This window comes from Coregonus clupeaformis, chromosome 24 (genome assembly GCF_020615455.1).
Source record: "Coregonus clupeaformis isolate EN_2021a chromosome 24, ASM2061545v1, whole genome shotgun sequence".
Lineage (NCBI taxonomy): Eukaryota > Metazoa > Chordata > Actinopteri > Salmoniformes > Salmonidae > Coregonus > Coregonus clupeaformis.
This window is the reverse complement of record NC_059215.1, coordinates 34,424,288-34,439,753: the sequence shown is the minus strand read 5'-3', so window position 1 is coordinate 34,439,753 and position 15,466 is coordinate 34,424,288. Positions and strand designations below refer to the sequence as shown.

The following is a 15,466-nucleotide window of genomic DNA, read 5'->3' as shown; positions in this document are numbered from 1 at the left end:
CCTTAGTTCCAGTGAAGTAAAATCTTAACACTACAGCATAAAATGACATTCTAGACAATTCTGTACTCAACTCCCATTGAACACCTTTGGGATTAATTGGAATGCCGACTGCGAGCCAGGACTAATCGCCCAACATCAGTGCCCGACCTCACTAATGCTCTTGTGGCTGAATGGAAGCAAGTCCCCGCAGCTTGGGTTATGCAACTTGGTTTGTGGAGAGAGAAAGACAGCTTTTAGGAGTGTGAACGCAGAGACAATGACATTTGACAGATTTACAAGCAGTTGCAAACAACTCTCCATTTGAATACGCGATAATAGACAACATATAGGCTTGGTGGTGGGTAGCACTGTCCATGGTGCTGAAGGGGTGTCCTTCAGTCACACCTATGCCCATGCCTCTTAAGGTGACAAAAGGGAAGGCTACCATTTCCTCCTAGTCTTAGATAATAATCCTATACACACATCCATCTGCCTCTGTCCATCCTTATATCCACCCCACGTGTGTGTCTTCGAGCGCTCACGCCTCCGCCTCCCTCCATCACCCCTCCTCTTGACAGACCGCAGCCTGTTAGATCTGACTAGAGTGCGTTCATTGTTCATTAACGCAGCAGCGGACAGCTTCCACACTAACACGGATACACAACCATTTGTTCTCCCTCATCGCCTTTCCCGTCAGTTACCATGGCGAGCACAGTATCAGGTAAGAGTCGGGGAAAAGCTCTATTATTTCAAGCATAGTCCAGTGCATTATTGTAGATTTGGTGATGGCTCGAGGTGCGACCTGTCTCGGTGACCAGTAGCAACCCGTGTGGATGCACTCACTATATGTTACAGACAAGGCTACCATATAGAGTCAGCTAGCCTACCTATTGGCTAAACGTTAGGCTAGAAATAACGCTAAATATACACTCAAACAGTAATACGTTTGATGGAATATTTCAAACGTTGTATAAACGATGGTCTTTGTGATATTGACAAACGGTTACTGGTCCTGATGCAGATGAGACCACTCCTTTTTTCACAATGTCGATTAGCGCGAGTTATGTTTTACAGTATAACTTGCATAATTTCTAAGAATGTAAGATCCCCAATATGACATACAGTAAGACATTTCTGATCAACATTGATTTGTGGAAATGAATAGACTTTGATGGATGCATCCCATGGGCACCAATCAAAGCTCACAACTGAAAGGCTTATCCAGCTATTTAAAAAAAAGTAAGCAAAAGAGTCAGTGGAGACATAGATAATAAAAACGTGCAATGATATAGATTTGGCCAATTGTGGCAATACAATTGCTGCATAGGCTACTGATGTGGGGAGGTAACGTTTTGGTCATGGGTTCTCTTGCTTGCAACTTACTTAAAGATGAGTGTAAATGTTCATCCAAAGTTTGAACATGTCTTATTATAATTGCATTGTGTGTGTGTGTGTGGGAGGGGGGTGAGAGAGAGAGCTAGAGAGCGAGAGACAGCTATGCACCGAATGACAAGTAATTCATCCCATTTTTGGATAAGCTGGTAATGTTATTATACACATACAAAAGTTATTGTAGTAAACCAAACAAACTGTCCTCTAAAGGACACACAGGAGTAGTAGTGGGGTTTTCATAGAACAAAACAGGAACCAAACCACTAAATATTTAGTCTTCAGCAGTAATATTGGTTAACCACACACACACACACACACACAAAACACACCGTTTTCCATTCCCCTAGATAAACAAAGAAAAAATATCTTACATTCTTAGATGGTATAAAATCTGGATGGTTTATGTCTATGTCATGTAAAAGGTTGTCAGGTGTGTTGTACCTGGCCTAGTCCTATTAGTCAATGTCACATGTGTACTGACTGCAGACAGACACCAGACATAAGCCACTAGGGCCAGCAGTAGCACCCTGCTCACTAGAGCTCAGCTGGTAGAAAGAGAGAGAGAAAGAGAGGAGAGAGAGAAGCCTCTAGGGCCTCCACCCTAGACAGTTGGGGAGAGAATGAGCGAGAGAGAGAGAGAGAGAGAGAGAGAGAGAGAGAGAGAGAGAGAGAGAGAGAGAGAGAGAATTGGGACTAATATAAAAAGCCACAAAAAAAGACGCCTGGACACCAGTGTGATGTCTAAATTCTGCAGCTTAAACACTTTGTCACCCCTCTTCCTGGTAGAGGTGGCCTATATCATGACGGTGTGTGTGTGTGTGTGTGTGTGTGTGTGTGTGTGTTGCTGTGGATCAATAGCTCAGTGCTGAGCAGTAGCGGCCACACCCTTAGCAACAGATAGAATCAGGGGAGTATACAACAGCAGTCCATGTGTTCAGTTGTTTTACAGGAATACAGGTTATGCCCATTCTTCACTGAAAGCCTACTGTAAAAAGGATTCTCTCAAATGTATTACTTAATTTATATTATTTTGTACCATGGTTTTACTGTTGCACTTTTGGTGGACAGATTGAGATAATGTACATTTAAACCTAACCCAAGACTAACTGTTAGAGGGTCAGTCCTTGTTTGTTGTCTCTGCCATTGTCTCAGTCTGGCTGGAAGAGGGTTGGGAAAATCAGGAGAGGGAGGTGAAAGAACAAGCTCGCCCTTCCTGTCAAAATTGAACTACTTTGACCTTTGCGCTCTGTTCCAATCAATTCCATTCTGATTATTCACCCCCTTCCCCTCTGTCCTAGTTGATTCTCCTTCAGAGATCTAAAAATATTAAAAAGGGTTAAGCAATATAGCCGACTAGCTGGCCTATGTGGAGCTATAATCATATGTTTGCTTACACCCTACATACCCTGCCTATCCAGAAAGTTCCAGACCCATAACAAAGGGATCCATAATGTTGATGGGAAGTGAACAAGGTATTTTATTGGAACCTTCCATCGGAATGTTTGGGGGAGTGATCACAGCTTGTGTATCCTACCTGTTTCTTAAGTGGTCTAGAAAGTAGGTGAACCCCCTATGGTGTTCTCTGCTACTGGGTGTTCTGTGTCTGCTGGGTTCCCAACAGTGGTACGTCGCTACATGCTAGCTCGTTTTGATCAAAGTCTGTTCTTTTAAAGTTGTACCTAATCCCCTGTGAGGAGAGACAAAAGAGAGATTGAAAATAAATATTCTGAAGCAAGAAAGGCAAGTGTTTACAAAGAAGAGAGAAAAATAGATTAGGATGGACAGATCTGGAAATAGAGTGATAAACAATTCTGCAGAGGCTGCCAGGGTAACAAGCTTAAGGGAAGGAGGGGGAGAGTGAGAGAGAGAGAGAGAGAGAGAGAGAGAGAGAGAGAGAGAGAGAGAGAGAGAGAGAGGAGTGGTGCTGCTGAGCCAAATTAGAAATCATATTAAGATTTCATGTGGAAGCATGCACATGAAATATGTGAGGGCCTCAAACTACTTAATTTCCCAAGTGACACCGAGTTAGTCAGGCAGTGCTATTGGAGGAGATAGTATTGTATTACTGTAGAAGGGGGGCTTTTGGCACAGTATTATGAGGATTGGGGATATAGTGAAATAAATAGGATTTAAGTCATTGTTTTCCTGAAATTGTGTCACCAAAAGTCTGATTAGTTTTCTCCTCTTAGTTTACAGTGAAAATGGTTGATTAATCCAATCGTTTATGGGGGTTACGTTGCATCATAGACTTATTTTGTGTGTGTGTGTGTGTGTGTGTGTGTGTGTGTGTGTGCATGTGTGTGTGTGTGTGCGTGTGTGTTTGGGGGGCTCATGTAGTAGATCATAGAGTATTTACTTTTTTGCTTCCATTGAACCCCTTCAGCGCCACACTCCATAGACATAATCAGCACCTTGGTAAATATCAGCAGCTTCCTTACTTTCTTTGATGAACCTACCTTTCCTACCGAGGCACTTAGGGCTCTGGCCTCTGCAATGTTAGCCATGCTATGGGGGTCGAAGGGTTTGTTGGCTCTCCGCTGCAGGAGTAGACTGATGTTTTTTGGGGGGACCTAAGGAAATTATTATTCCAAAGAAAACCAAGCAAAGATACCTTTCTAAAAAATAGCATTTTAATAATGTACAATGCACAACCACCAGCATGGAAGACCGTGTGTGTGCACAGCAGGAGGGAGGTTTGTGTGTGTGTGTGCATACTATATGTGTATGCGTTAAAGGTGTGTGTTAGGTGTGCGTATACTGATGTGTGTGTATGTGTAGTTTTAGCTTTGTGTGTCTGTGCGATGTGCATGAGTCTGTGTGAGGCTTTAGCTGTGTGTGTATATTTGTGTGATGTGCGCACACACACAAATGGATGGAGGAAGAGGAGGGTGGAAGTTGACATCACTCCTCAATAATTCAGCACATGACCAGGCAAAAACCAGCCACTGAGATTACCCTAGCGACATAGCCTCGTGGTCGGAAACGTGCCTTCTCTTTAAAGGTCCCATGCAGCCGTTTTCATCTCAATATCAAATCATTTCTGGGTAACAATTAAGTACCTTACTGTGATTGTTTTCAACTAAAATGGTCAAAAAGAAGAAGAACAATTATTCTTAGCTAAATGCACCAAGTATTTTGCTAGAACTGTCTGGGAGTTGTCTGAGAGAGGGGCCTAATTGGAGAAGCCTAATGGGAGGGATGTGTAACCTGAAAACAAGCTGTTATTGGGAGACAGGAGGGCAAACTATCTTTCTTATTGGTCTATCAACTTGACATCACCAGGCCCACCCAGCCAAACAAGCTGAAATTTCATGTGGTATTTTCAAACAGCACTTACACTAAATTGCATTATCATAATTTTCACAATTTCACAGTATTATTCGAACCTCATAGTGTGGAAATATATATAAAACACAAGACAATCACGTTTCTGTGTGCTCTGCCCCTTTAAGAGTGCATCTGAGAGGTGTGTGCATAGCTGCAGCCACAATCCTCTGCTGTTTCCTGGCAGGATTCAGGATTAGGATGAAGTTTCCCCTAGACACTGGTCTGGGGTTCGTTTTGCATTTCCTCCACTAATGCCCAAGGTTAGCATTTGGGGAGGGCAAACTGATCCTAGACCTTTACAGTGTACCTAGGGGCAACTTTAAACTTTAAAGGGAGGATGGAGGCCTCCTGCTGAGAATAAGATGTCTGCTGCTCACCGCAGGACGCAGTTTTCTTCCTGAATAAAACTGCCAAGTAAAATACGTCTGGGGGCGCGTGCACCTGCAGACACTTCTCCTTCTCTCGTTCTCTCATTCTCTCATTCTCTCTCTCTATCTCTCTCCCTTTCTCACTCTCCCACCACCTCAGCAGCATGCTTTTGCAAAATAAATATACTTTTACAGTCAGTTTCACAATGAGGGTAAATACAATACAATAGATACAAAATACATCAAATGTACAGTTGCTCATTGGAAGAATGTTTACAAAATATTCACAGAACATAACGATTTATGCAACGAGAGCAGGGATGACAGCAAAGGTATAACACAGAATCTCTCCCTTTTCAGATTTGACAATGCTCCGACCACTCTTGCTTTGCCATTTACACTGTAAATGTTACACAATTTAATGAGCATAGAAAAATGTTGTAGCAGTTTCTGACTCTCACATTTGGACAATATTTCTATACTGCACAGATTGTGCTGTCCACCTACACACAGACATTAGAGACACATGCTTAATTATCTCTTGCATTGAAATCAATCACACCCAATTGTAATTAGTAGAGATCTGAGACAAATCAGATTTGTAGCAGATCTCTGCAAATGTGGAAGCAGTGTTTAACATTGCAGGAACCCATCAATATGATTTAAGGATCTGATAATCTGCGACACTGTGTTACACGACTGCAATGGAAAGGGGCCTTGCATGCGTTTGCAAGGCTAACATGGCTGAAACATTAACGGCACTTTGAAAAATGTTGAATAAAGGATACTTTTTTAAACTCCAGGGTGCGTGCTGTGCTCACTTTCCTCATGTACCCATGAGAGTTAGAGCAGGTCGGTATCTCTGCTCCAACAATGAGGGCCACATCCTACTTATCTATTCAGCAGCAGCAAGCCACCTTAAAAGGCATTGATCTTTAAGAGGAAGTCATATTTCTGGGGGCTAATCGTCTAGACATGCTTCAGACAGGACCAACACACAGGCAGTCATGGAGTGCGTCCCAATTATCTCTCCTTGCACCTAGGGGTAAACGTACCCCAGGTTTTGAACCACTGGTGTAAAATACAATAGCAGATGGTGTCTTTCATATACAATATGTCAGTTGGCATGAGTTCCTTAAAGCACCACAACTGAGCAGCACTTTGAGACGAGTGCTGGTCAACGCACTCCAATGGCTCACACACCCTGCCAAGCATAAAACAAGTCACACTGCAGAATGCACACCACTGAACACAGACTGCGGAGCACACGCTACTTACGTAACCCGCACTTGTTCAGTGGTTGCATTCAGTGGCATGGTTCCTACTGGGGCCAGGGAGGGACCATGTGAAAACTTAGGGGTTGAGGGAGTGGGGGACTGCTTTGGATGAGATTAATATTACATGATACGTCTCTGTGCTGCTGTGGAGCAGTGACAGGAAGTGGAGCATACTCAGCGGTAAAGTACAGTATCTTCATCATCAGAAGACCCATGGGGAGGCGCACAATTTGCCCAGCGTCGTCCAGGGTAGGGGAGGGAATGGCCGGCAGGGATGTAGCTCAGTTGGTAGAGCATGGCGTTTGCAACGCCAGGGTTGTGGGTTCGATTCCCACGGGGGGCTAGTATGGATGACGCTGGGCCAATTGTGCGCTGCCCCATGTGTCTCCCTGTCACGGCCGGCTACGACAGAGCCTGGATTCAAACCAGGATCTCTAGTTGCACAGCTAGCACTGCGATGCAGTGCCTTAGACCACTGCGCCACTCAGGAGACGTGTGTCCTATCGGGAGACGTGTGTCCTATCAGCGACCTCCAGACAAACCCTGTCTTCAGCCTAGAAATCGTAAATGAATTCCCCTGACAAACAAGCCTAAAAGCTACATGTCCCCTGCATTGCTGATAACCTCTTGGCCCATAGATAATGAGAACACTGACCTTTAACAAACACAATAGTAATTAGACCTGTATTGATTTAGTGTAACTGTGATCTGTAGGCTGCGTCTTCCCCCTCGCCTCTGCTGACTGATCTGGGTGTGAACCTGAAACAGAGACTCATCACCCAGAGGGCCAGAATGCTAAACAGTTGCTTTGTGTCACAGCTATGTATTTAGGGGTGTGTTCATAAGGGCATGCAAGGGAAAAGGCTGTAAAACATTTTGCAATCTAGAATGAAAATGAGCTAACGAAAGTCCCTCGCTGTTTCAGTCTGGGGGGTTTTCTCCGTTTGGTGCCTTATGAACACAGTACTGTCTCTTATCAGAGCTAGCCATCTTAAGCTTTAGTGGGTTAACTTTGGGTTTGGTTTTACCAGAGTTATTGGCAGTGCCGGACTACCGCATTTGGGGCCCCGGGGAACTGACCTCCAGACCCCCCAATTTGTTTTGCAGTTTTATAATGCTATTCTACACTTTTTGCCATGGGTCAGAGAGAAACATTTGCTGTTTTATAGCTCATCTCATGCTATTGTTCACATTTTGCCATGAGGCTGAGAGAAAATGTTTCAGTTTGAAAGCTAATTTCCTGCTGTTCTATACAGTGCATTCGGAAAGTATTCAGACCCCTTGACTTTTTCCACATTTTGTTATGTTTTGCCTTATTCTAAAATTATTGAATTATTTTTTCCCCTCATCAATCTACACACAATACCCCATAATAACAAAGTGAAAACAGGTTTGTAGAAATGTTCGCAAATGTATTAAAAATAAAAAACAGAAATACCTTATTTAAATAAGTATTCAGACCATTTGCCATGAGACAAAATTGAGCTCAGAAGCATCCTGTTTCCATTGATCATCCTTTAGATGTTTCTACAACTTGATTGGAGTCCACCTGTGGTAAATTCAATTGATTGGACATGATTTGGAAAGGCACACACCTGTCTATATAAGGTCCCACAGTTGACAGTGCATGTCAGAGCAAAAACCAAGCCATGAAGTTGAAGGAATTGTCCGTAGAGCTCCGAGACAGGATTGTGTCGAGGCACAGATCTGGGGAAGGGTACTGTAGTATCTTAGGATGCTTCTTAGATTGATGACACCGGACAAGTACATTTTAGTGTTTAATTGTAACTTAGAATAACATTACCGGAATGCACCTGGTGTCACTCATTAAAAGATGTACGCCTATCACGCTGCGCCTTGGTCCGGTTCTTACAACGATCGTGACAGAAGATCCCACCAAAGAAGGACCAAGCAGCGTGTTAAGGAGCAGACACCGGGAAAGGAACTGGAGAAGTTGGCGATGTCCCAGGTGGGCGAATGGTGGTCTTGGGAGGACATGTTCGCGGGCAAAGGGCCATGGGCAAAAGTTAAAGCCCTGGCGAGAGAGGAGGTACGGCGCCAATCGTGCCGTCGTCGGACAGGCGAGAGGCAACCCCAATAAATATTTTTGGGGGGGCACACGGCATGGACGACGGGGCTGCTGGAGGTAGCTACAGGGCGAGTTTGTGGACTAGGAGAGGATGCCACCAGGTTACGGGGCCCGGTCCGGCCCGTTCCTGCTCCCCGCACCAAGCCTGTGGTGCGCGTCGCCAGCCCGGCCCGGCCCGTTCCTGCTCCCCTCACCAAGCCAGTGGTGCGCGTCACCAGCCCGGTTCGGCCTGTTCCTGCTCCCCGCACCAAGCCAGTGGTGTGCATCGTCAGCCCGGTCCGGCCCGTTCCTGCTCCCCGCACCAAGCCAGTGGTGCGCGTCGTCAGCCCGGTCCGGCCCGTTCCCGCTCCCCGCACCAAGCCAGTGGTGCGCGTCGTCAGTCCGGCACGGTCCGTGCCTGTTCCACCTGTGCCTGGTCCGGCACCGGTCAGCTGCTCCACGCCGGAGCCAGAGCAATCTGCTCCACCGGTGTTCAGTCCAGCTCCGGCCAGCAGGGCCAGACCACGAGGGCGAGAGAGAGAGTGGTGGTCACGCCCGGAGCCGGATCCGCCTCCGAGGCGGAATGCCCACCCGGCCCCTCCCCTGTTGGGTTTAGTTGGTGCGGTCGCAGTCCGCGCCTTTGGGGGTACTGTCATGCCCTGGCTCTGGGGACTCTTTTATGTTGAGCCAGGGTGTTAGTTTCTATGTTGTAGTTTCTATGTGTTTATTCTAGATCGTTTAGATCTATGTTGGCCAGGGTGGTTCCCGATCAGAGGCAGCTGTTGCTCGTTGTCTCTGATTGGGAACCATACTTAGGCAGCCTGTTTTGCACAGTTATTTGTGGGATCTTGATCTGTATAGGTTGGTGGTGTTTAACCTTTAGACTTCACGTATCGTTTTGTTGTTTTGTTGTTATTGTTAAAGTACTCATTAAAATATGTACGCCTATCACGCTGCGCCTTGGTCCGGTTCTTAAAACGATCGTGACACCTGTAGTAAACTACCTGAGGCTTTTTCCGAGCACGGTTATATGGACAGACATTTAAACGGCTACGGATAGCGGCAAGCAAACCCCGCATTGAGTCAATACTGCCATCTATTGGTAAACATAATACAACATAAATATACCAGGTTACTACAGGTACTAAAAAATGTCAGGTACCAAGACTCTTCCTAGAGCTGGCCGCCCAGCCAAACTGAGCAATCAGGGGAGAAGGGCCTTGGTCAGGGAGGTGACCAAGAACCCGATGGTCACTCTGACAGAGCTCCAGAGTTCCTCTGTGGAGATGGGAGAACCTTCCAGAAGGACAACCATCTCTGCAGCACTCCACCAATCAGGCCTTTATGGTAGAGAGGCCAGACGGAAGCCACTCCTAAGTAAAAGGCATATGACAGCCCGCTTGGAGTTTGCCAAAAGGCACCTAAAGGACTCAGACCATGAGAAACAAGACTCTCTGGTCTGATGAAACCAAGATTTAACTCTTTGGCCTTATTGCCAAGCGTCACGTCTGGAGGAAACCTGGCACCATCCCTACGGTGAAGCATGGTGGTGGCAGCATCATGCCGTGGGGATGTTTTCATCCTTGATGAAAACCTGCTCCAGAGCACTCAGGACCTCCGACTGGGGCGAAGGTTCACCTTGCAACAGGACAACGACCCTAAGCACACAGCCAAGACAACGCAGGAGTGGCTTCGGGACAAGTCTCTGAATGTCCTTGAGTGGCCCAGCCAGAGCCCGGATTTGAACCCGATCGAATATCTCTGGAGAGACCTGAAAATAGCTGTGCAGCGACGCTCCCCATCCAACCTGACAGAGCTTGAGAGGATCTGCAGAGAAGAATGGGAGAAACTCCCCAAATGCAGGTGTGCCAAGCTTGTAGCGTCATACCCAAGAAGACTCAAAGCTGTAATCACTGCCAAAGGCATCCTGTAGCTCAGTTGGTAGAGCATGGCGCTTGCAACGCCAGGGTTGTGGGTACGATTCCCACGGGGGGCCAGTATGGAAAATGTATGCACTCACTAATTGTAAGTCGCTCTGGATAAGAGCGTCTGCTAAATGACTAAAATGTAAAAATTTGCTTCAACAAAGTACTGAGTAAAGGGTCTGAATACTTATGTAAATGTGATATTTTTTATTTTTAATACATTTGCAGCAAAAAATAAAAACCTGTTTTTGCTTTGTCATTATGGGGTATTGTGTGTAGATTGATGAGGAAAACAAGCAATTTTATCAATTTTAGAATAAGGCTGTAACGTAACAAAATGTGGAAAAAGTCAAGCGGTCTGAATACTTTCCGAATGCACTGTACATTTTGCATTGAGGCTGAGAGAGAATTTTGCAGTTTTAAAGCAAATGTCCTGCGTGTCCGTTCGGTAATCCAATCCTGGTTATTGGATTTACATAACCATGCATTGGGGGACATTTTTATTAGAATGATCGATTGTACAGTATGGGTAGCACCAAGCACACTGACACTCTCTCTCTCACACACACACACACAAGACTCTGCCAAAGTGCGGAAATTATAAAACCAGTCCAGTTGGCAGGTAATGCAATAGTCTCTAACTCAATATGCAGTGAAAGTGCCATTACTGCACTCTCACGTTTTTATAGCAGACACACCTTCAATCTCATCCCAGCTGTAATACTAACCTTCTTAACAACATTTCCTCCTAAAAACCTGGGGCCATGGTTGCCATGGTCACAAAGGAATATGGCAAAGAAATATGACTATTATTTTACCCTTCGAATATCTTACGACTCTCGCTCTCTTTGTTTCTTTGTTCCTTAAAGCCTACACAGAGAAGATCAAGGAGATGTCCATGATGTCTCTCATCTGCTCCTGCCTATACCCCCAGACATCATACCCCACCACCAACTACCAATTTGGAGGTCAGCCCAAAGTGTGCTTTGTTTAATAATGTGAATGTTGTATTTTGGTTTTTCTTTTTTCTTAGTCTCAAAACACTTTACATTGTATGGCCGGTAATTCATCCTATCTACCACCAATGTGTAGCACCCACCCATCTGGGGTAATGCACAACAGCCATTTTGTGTCTTATTTGTCTTGTCTCTCTCAATAGACCTGGAGGTGAAGCCCATCAACAAGCGACTGTCGGGCCAGTCCTTTGAGGTGATCCTGAAGTCCCCCACCGACCTGTCCCCAGACAGGCCCAGTCCCCTGGCCTCTCCCCCAGCCCTGACCTCGCCCCCCAAGAGGGACATCTCCCTGGATGAGCTGCAGAAGAGGCTGGAGGCCGCTGAGGAGAGGAGGAAGGTAAGAGAAGAAGATGGAGGGAAAGGAGGGAGGGAGTAAGAAAAGGGAGGATGGGGAGAGAGTAGGGGAACAAGCAGGTGAGATAGAAGTTCATGGAGGTTGCTGAGGACAGGCGGAAGGTAAGAGATGGGAACAGAGGGGAAGGAGAGTGCAAGAGAAGGAAGTGAGAAGAGGGGGGGTGAGGAGGTCAGGTTCATAGAGTTCATGGAGGTTGCTGAGGAGAGTAGGATGGTAAGAGTGGATGACTGATGCAAGTGTATGAAGGAAGAGGACAAAAACATGTGAAGTATGTTAATTGTTTGCTGAGAGGAAGGTAAGAGAAGAGGAAGGAAGGGAAGGAAGACAGAGGGAGGGAAAGGAGGGAGGAAAAGAGGGAGGAGGAGAGAGACAAAAAGCTGGTGAGGTAAAGGGATATTGACTTTGCTGAGGAGAGACGAAAGGAGAGACGGAAACAGGAGATTAGGTGAAATGAAGAAAAGATAATCACTCAATGGAGAGAAGGAGGCGAAGAAGCAGTAAGGAAAGATGAATGAGATGGGGTAACAAATTCCAGTCTCTCTCTAGACATCCAGACCCTCTACTGAAATGCCAGAGCTGTCACACATGAATGAGCTTGGTTGTGTTCATTAGGCACCAAATGGAAGAAAGCGGACTGAAACAGGGAGAAATTACCTGGACTTGTCCAATAAGAAATACCTATTATCTTTTTCCATTGAAAACACTTTTCAAAATGTTTTCTGTAGCATGCCCTAATGAACACAACCTTGAAAAGGAGACAGATATCCGACATTTCAGACATAAATAACTAGCAACCCATTGCTTCATCATCCTAGTTCAGTTAGGGGGATTTCCTGGGTTTTCTGTGAGCCTTTTTCTACCTTGCATTTCCACTTAAATAGAAAAACTGAAGACTAATTATCGTTGTTGGGTGACAACTGCTTCAATGCTTAGTGGCTGCGTATCAGACAGACCCAGCCAGACCTGTCACTGGGTTCCCTGAGGGAAGGAATAGTCATGAATGGGGAGGGCCTGTCATCGCTGCTGGAATATACCATAGGGAGGAGGGAAATGTGTCTGTGGAAGTCTGGGGGTGAGACAAGCAGTGAAAACAGAAATCCAAATTTCAGTTGCAAAATCTGGTTGAATCCTTTGACAATCAATGATCAGGCAACTCATTAGCGTTTGGATTAAATTCCCTAATATTGGGGAAATTATTTAATCATCAGCCTTTCCAACAACATAATAGGAAGTGGATATTTAACCAGCGAACAAACACTTTGGCAAAGGGATAGAAATTGGTTATGGTTAGGGTCAAGGTTAGGTTAAGGGACAAGAGTTAGGTTAATTTAAGTGAGGTTAGGGTAAGGGTTAGGGTTACGGAAAGGCATAAAAGTTAGCATTGGGTTAGCGTACTACTGCCGTACACTGACATTCATTTTCAGTAAATATACACTGCTAACAAAATAAGTTCCTCATAGACTATCTGTGCTTCAAAAGACTGCACTTTTTCTCTCTGCTCCCCAGTCCCAGGAGGCTCAGGTGCTGAGGCATTTGGCTGAGCGCAGGGAGCACGAGAAGGAGGTGCTGCACAAGGCCATGGAAGAGAACAACAACTTCAGCAAGATGGCGGAAGAGAAGCTCAACTCTAAAATGGAGGCGAAGAAAGCGAACCGGGAGGCATACCTGAACTCACTGAAGCAGCGGCTCCGTGAGAAGGTGAGGACCTGTTTTGTTTTCTCTCCTCTCTATCTCTAAGTCTGACACCCCACCTTTTCTTCCGCAGAGAAATAAATATCTATGCTCAGAACAGAACTAGCTAAGTACTCTGACATATTTCTAGGCAGTAGACAACATAACCTGTCACATGCATCTTGACAGATTTCTCTTTGTGGTGTTTATGGTTTTTCCTAGGAGATGCATGCAGCAGAAGTGCGCAGGAACAAGGAGCTGCAAGCAGACCTTTCTGGTTAAGAAGGCTTTACTGAAAGGAATTCCCATTTCCCAGCTTTTGCTCTACATACTGCAATCTCATCTGTCATTCAATAGGGGAACAAGCTTACCTGCAAGATATCACAACTGTCATAGTTCTTCATCTCTCTACACATCCCTACAGTATAACGTTTTTCTTTCTCTCACTAAAACATCAACACCACCAGCATTTCAAACAGTAGATTTTCACATTTCTAAATGGTTGGAATAAATTCTAATGGCTGGAATTTCAAATGTGCTGAGCACGCCCACACACACATGCACAGACACAAACATACATACAATTCACACACTGACGCACGCATATAAACACAAACACTGACATGCATCGCTTTTTACATAAATGGCATGGATTGTTGAAGGGGAGTCTGTCTTGATCTAACTGTGTAATGGACTAATAAAATGCAAGTGTACTGGATGTTGTCAATATTATTTTGGGTGTAAGACAAAATACATCTTCTGTCCACATGATCAGCATAGTAGAATAACTCAAATGCAGCTGAAAGTCTACTATAGTCAATTTTTTGTTTAAACAAATAGCTAGGTTTACATTCAATTGGCGACAGATTTTCATGGGAATATTCAAAAATCTGCATAAAAACAATATGCGCATTTTCACACCAGAGATGTTTTTCCATCTAATTGACTTGTTGCAGACAATGCGTGATGACATAATGCACATAAAAATACATTTTGCGGTTAAATTCCCATGTACCGAATAAAAAATACATGTTAAATGGGATTCCATCACATTTTGAACTCTACTGATGGATTTATCACAAAAAATGTTTTGCGTTATATAGCGAGTGTGCCCACTCTGGTATTGGCAAGTGCGCTCTGGTCAACAGCGTTTTCTGTGCACTGTTGGTTAGCCGCTTGCGCGCACGAAGCCTATAGCCTACATTATGAGATTATAATATGCATAAACATAATATTTCCCTGCCGCTGGACAAAAGAGCGATATTATTTTTTATTTTTCAAACGGCAGCCAAGCATCGATTATCATGTCACCAAAATAAGACCCTAGATATTTATTGGAAAGGAGCAGAAAACTCATCCACCATCTTGTACTTTCACCACCCTGTGGGAAAGGAGCATCAAGCTCATCACTTCGCACTTTCACCACCCCCTGTGAAGTTCATCATAATTTATTTAATCTGTACCTTAAAAAACTGCATGCTCTCCGGACGAGTCGTAGTTGGAGGACCACACAACATGTCATCGCGTGACTCCAAATTAACTTCGATATGACGGTTATCGTAACAATATTTGCGCATAAGCATTTTCACCGGCATTTCTCGTATAATGAATTTTACAGACACAAAAAATCTCACCTTGTCTAGAATATTTTGTTTAGTCGACATTTGGACAACTCTGTTTCAATCAGTCCTGTCAGGACATTTTTTATCCGACATGTACTTTACTCGCATAAAAAGGTTGGATGTAAACCTAGCTAGTGATAGCGAGCACTTTTGTTACCCCAGATGAATAGGAGAAACCTATTCATAGTTATCATTCGTGGTTAGTTATCAATATCTCTGCTGTCACATTCTCAACATTTAGGCTTTGTTTTCAAGTTGGTGCTAAATATAGCATAAACATGCAGTCAGGCATGCCACAATACATGCCATCATGGTGGGAGGAAAAATATAGAAAATATAAATATAAATAGTGACATGAGGAATAAATACACACTGAATAACGAATAACAATAACATGGCTATATACAGGCAGTAGCCTACCAGTACCTAGTCATCTTCTATCCACATGACCCCATGATGATTTCAT

The 15,466-nt window shown here is 44.6% G+C and overlaps 1 protein-coding gene across 1 annotated transcript; it reads left to right on the top strand.

Moving 5' to 3' along the window:
• Positions 1-530: 530 nt before the first annotated feature.
• Positions 531-14,096, top strand: LOC121537469 (stathmin-3). The gene is made up of 5 exons (XM_041845092.2): positions 531-700; positions 11,206-11,304; positions 11,496-11,689; positions 13,214-13,405; positions 13,601-14,096. The coding sequence occupies exons 1-5, from the start codon at positions 682-684 to the stop codon at positions 13,658-13,660; spliced, it is 564 nt and encodes a 187-aa protein (XP_041701026.1). The 5' UTR covers positions 531-681; the 3' UTR covers positions 13,661-14,096.
• Positions 14,097-15,466: the final 1,370 nt, after the last annotated feature.

Bases quoted from the DNA above. Each gene is read 5' to 3' on its own strand.
- LOC121537469 (XM_041845092.2), top strand. The intron at 11,305-11,495 runs GTCAGCCCAAAG...CTCTCTCAATAG, and splicing joins CACCAACTACCAATTTGGAG to ACCTGGAGGTGAAGCCCATC. The intron at 11,690-13,213 runs GTAAGAGAAGAA...TCTGCTCCCCAG, and splicing joins CCGCTGAGGAGAGGAGGAAG to TCCCAGGAGGCTCAGGTGCT.